Source organism: Lactuca serriola, chromosome 3, assembly GCF_051521515.1.
Source record: "Lactuca serriola cultivar US96UC23 chromosome 3, Lser_US96UC23_V15, whole genome shotgun sequence".
NCBI lineage: Eukaryota > Viridiplantae > Streptophyta > Magnoliopsida > Asterales > Asteraceae > Lactuca > Lactuca serriola.
In genome coordinates, this window is record NC_136410.1 from 155195730 (window position 1) to 155200591 (window position 4862).

The 4862-nt window shown below is 42.1% G+C and overlaps 1 protein-coding gene across 1 annotated transcript; it reads right to left on the bottom strand.

Moving 5' to 3' along the window:
• Nucleotides 1-3145: 3145 nt before the first annotated feature.
• LOC145095811 (uncharacterized) lies at nucleotides 3146-4862 on the bottom strand. Its single transcript, XM_079033632.1, has 4 exons — nucleotides 4593-4862; nucleotides 4040-4506; nucleotides 3865-3953; nucleotides 3146-3423 (listed from the first exon to the last, which is right to left on the bottom strand). Exons 1-4 carry the CDS (start codon nucleotides 4860-4862, stop codon nucleotides 3146-3148), a joined length of 1104 nt encoding a protein of 367 aa, XP_078889758.1.

Sequence of the window (4862 nt, forward strand, 5' to 3'; positions counted from 1 at the left end):
AGGCTCAGGGAATGGTCCAGACAGGCTGAAGGCCGGGAGGGCGGTCCAGACATGCTGAAGGTTCCGGGAGTGGTCTAGATAGACTGAAGGCCGGGTAAGGCAGTCCAGTCATGCTGAAGACTATGTATGTCTTAGTGGATCGGTACGAGGAGAATGAGGAAAGAGCGTCACCAGGGGATGATAATTGATATGGTCTGGCCCCAAGTATTGAACATGTTAGTGGAAAGCAGTGCATGGACCTGAGAGTCCTTGCGAGCAGATTCAGGGTATATGGGAATTCAAGAATAGCAGTTGCTCTACAGGGATGATGTAGAGTGAAGTGTAGCTCTGTGGAACGTGCAGGTGCAGTAAGGGTTATTGGGTGGACTTCCTGGAAAGGATGGGTATGTAGCTCCAGAAGGAGTGTGAGTCCTCTGAGAGGAAGGAAGCAGAGCAAAAGGATGATCGAATATGCTTCGGTAGTAAGCTCTGGGATTGTACAAAATATATGGAGGCACATACGGGTTGAATGCCCGTTGAGGTTGTGGCAATCTTGGATGATGCGCATGCATGTTTTCAGTCTCCTTGGAAAAGGAGGAGGTCAGTGGCTCCAGATTGGACTTTTGGAACAGAGGAAAGTGAGATAGCAGGTTAACAAACTCGGGAGTAGTTTGGACCGGTGCTGAGGATGGTATAGAAGATTTCGGTCGAAGGTCAAGGACCTAGAGACCGTGATAGAGAAGATGCGGTAGTAGGGTTGTAAGAACCTGATTTGATTGAGAAATCGGAGTTTGTAGTGCAGGGGTTGTTCTGAAATGTATATTGCAGTAGGATTCGAGGGCGAAGCCTAATTTAAGTGGGGGAGAATTGTAACGCCCCGTTCTTAAAATATCTATCTATGGGTTCCTGAGATCAAGAGTAAGGGCGTTTCGGTCTTTCATGAGCAATGGGTTATTATTCGGGAAGGTTTTGGATCGAAGTGTGTTGCGCTAAGCGTACGTTGAGTTACGCCCAACGTACTCGTCATGGAGCTGGTACGCTAAGCGTACGTTGAGTTACGCCCCGCGTAACGCTGCCAGTTGGGCCTTGAGTATTTGGGCCTCGGTGTGGGATGCACTTTGGACTTTGGGTCTTTGGGCCTTAGTGGGCCATCAGGAGTCAGGGAAGATGGTCCAAGTATGGGTGTTGGGCTTAGGGTAAGGCCCAATAAGGAGAATGGGCCCAATGTAGCAAATTGGGCCATTAGTGGGCTCGAGAGCTTACCTAGTGTTGGGCCTTTCATATTTTGATTGTGGGCCTTAGTCTTGGACCAGTTTGGGTTAAGGGTAAAATGGTCAATTTACCCTTGGAAGGATATTGTGTTTGGGCTAATGGTTATTTCGCTACTTTGGATAGTTCGGGATTCTTGGTGAGACGGTGGTTCGGGCATCTGCTTCTTCAGTTCAGAGTTTCGGCAGTTGCGAGGTGAGTTATCCTCACTATATCGACAGGGTCTACGACACCAAGGTCGGCCCTTTATCAGATGGAAATCCGGGTAGTTGTTTGTTATGTTATTGCTTTGTTATGCTTGCATCCTGGTAGTTAGGATAGTATGTGTTAGAGACCTAGTTAGGGTCGGTATCCTGATTTATAGGATGATGCTATGCTAGTGACCGGTTAGGTCGGAATCCTGGTAGGGATGTACTACGTATGTGATCTGCTAGATTGGTTGATTTGTTGTGAATTGTTATTTATGTGCACATGGTTGTTTGATTGGGTTTGGGTTGAGGCGGGTCCTGCTTTGTGCTGTAGGCCAGCCTACCCAGGGCAGACCGGTTATCCGAAGGCCCAACTAGCGGTCCGGATAGGCTGTAGGCACCAAGAGGGCGGACCAGACGTGTTGAGGCTCGGAGAGTGGACCAGGCCGACTGAAGGCCCGTTGCGGGCGGACCAGTCATACTGTAGACTCAGAGAGTAGACCAGGTGGATTGAAGGCCCGGTGCAGGCAGACCAATCACACTATAGACTCGAGGTATATGGTTAGACTCGGAGGGTGGACCAGGTGGACTGTAGGCCCGGTGTGGCGGACCAGTCACACAGTAGACCCAAAGTGCATGGTTGTTCTGCGTTCTGTTGCGATATGGCATGTTATGTGTATGGTATATGTGGTTGGTATTTTGGGGGTATCTCATTAAGCTTTCGGGCTTACAGTTGTGGTTTAAATGTTTCAGGTACTTCAAGAGACCGTGGCAAGGCAAAGGCATGATCGTACCGCTCCTCATGTTTTATGTGTTTATGATGTGCTTCTGGGGAAATACTCTGATAATAAATGTATTGAAAACCTTTTTGTAATAACTTTATGAAATTGGGTTGTTTTTGAAAAGTTTAAATTGGTTGGAATTTTTAGAGCGTTACAATTACCTTCATCATCAATCTTAACATCTGCTTCCTGTGTTTCTGGTACATGTTCACTGTCAAACAGTAGGTGTTGTTGTTGGATTATTGTCTAAGCCTGTAACTATATTTGGTATGTATTTGACTCGATTGTGCATGGTCCTTTTAGGTTGCCTTCACCAAAACAACTTGATAGGATGATTTATGGAGAAAAAGGAATAATTATGATTTATTAATATATTATATGAATAATATATTAAAGGAGAAATCATATTGTTTAATTAATATTAGTCAATAATTAATTAAAAATTAATTTTGTGACTAAAAGAGATTAATTAAACTTAAGGGGACTGGAATTGTAATTATAAGATAATTGCAATTGGGCTATGGATTACCTTGGAATATAGGTTGGACGAAATCTATGGGAAGCCCATATGATTTTCGTCCAAGGCATGTTCTAGAAGAGGTCCATGGGCTGCTTAGGCTTAAGCAGTCAAATTAGGGTTTCCTTGTTAGATAACCTTAATTGTCTGCCTATTTAAAGGACCCTTGAGACCCAAAAACGTGGCTTATCTTTTCAAGAGGGTTTTTGGACATTTTTGGAGTTCTCATTCTCTTTCTTCTTCATCCTTATTGCTTATGGTGTTTGTGACTCCATTAGAGGTGCAACACTTGAGGTACTAAGCTTTCAGAAGCCAAGGAATAGATTGTTATTGCTACATAACAATCAAAGGTAATTTCTAAACCCTTAATTCAGTTCATATTATGATAGATCTAGGGTTATGGATTTGGATTATTCAATTTCATATTCATTAGACAAACTAGATCCCAAGCTTTTAGGATTTGCATGTACACCATATGAATGATGTATTGCTCTAAACCCATCAGTTGTTTGGGTGACAAATTGACTCTCAACATTAGGTGTTGTTTGGGTGACAAATTGAGTCTCAATCCCAGTTTCTTTTTTCCCAAAACTTTCACCTTCTTCATAAACAATCGTAGACCCTCTTCCACCACTTCTACCCCCTCTTCTACCACCTCTTCCACCTCTTCTACCACTTCTTCCACCACCTCTCCCAAGTCTTGTGCAATTGGTTAATTATGGATTCAACCTTGGCCTTCCTATTTTCTTCTTAGGCTTTGGTGTTGGTTTGACTGAGGGATTCTTGCAAGACACTTTATTGTGCCCCATTTGCATACAATTATGACATTGGACAGTTCTACCCTTAGAGGAGACTTGGGAGAACCTGTCTTGATGCTCAGAGACATGCTTTTTCCTTTTTATACAAGGCCTTCCGAGCATCCTTCTTTTAACAGGTGGTAGTGGTTTGGTGTACGGTTCCCACATATTACTGCCATTAATAGGAAGGATGTTAGACTCATAAGTAGCTAAGAACTTGTCCTTACCAAACCATGTGCTGATGAATCTAGCTAGATCCTGTTGTGTGTAAATTATGGTTCATTGGGCATAGACACAGGGGATCCTAGAAAACTCCCAAAGTCTGCATGTACAGTATTTCCCCTTTAAGTTCACTCCATATGAGTGGAAGCCATTTCTCACTTCAAAAGCATTCAAACCATTAGGATGAACATACCAACTCCTGCAAATACATTAACAATTTTAATTAGTATACATATTGAGTCTCAATACTAAACTCATACATTGTCTTAATTTTATAATACTTACTTAATATCAAAAGCAAACTCATCCATTTTTTTAATAGGTCCTGGACACACATTATTCACCCATTTACGTGCTTCTTGCTTCAAGTTAAATAACCTTTCCATCATATATAGTCTAATCTCCTCAAGCATGGCCAACAAAGGCTTCTTTCTGGCATCAAGTATGATGGCATTAAAACACTCTGCCATTCCATTTTCAACAGCCTCACATGCCATTCCACCTTTAAAAAATGCCCTGCACCAAGATTTAGGCTCCCATGCCATCAAATGATCATAAGCAGCAAGATTGACTTCTCTGATCTTCTCCATATTTAATTTGAAGTCTCCTTCAACAGTTGACTTGACAATTGTCCAAAACATATTCTTGAACTCTATACCACTAAAGACCTTTCTGAAATTTGCATACACATGTCTTGCACATTGTCTGTGCTCCACATGTAGCAATACAACCTTTACAACTTCCAAAAGACCCTATCAATTACATTAAAAATTTTCATTAGTAACAGCTTGATACATGTATAAATGAAATAAAAAAAAGAGATAATCGAAAACATTACCTTGTGTTGATCAGAAATAACACACAAATCCAAGCCTCCTTGTAATTCCAGGTCATCATGTAATAGTTCCAAGAACAACTGCCAGTTAGGCTTGTTCTCAATTTCAACTACTGCCCAAGCAATGGGATACACATGGTTATTTGCATCCCTCCCTATGGCAGTTAGCACCTCAGCTTTACATTGTCCCTTCAAAAAACTCCCATCAATCCCTATAACTCTTTGACAACCAACTTTCCATCCTTCTTTGATAGCCTTAAAACATGTATACAT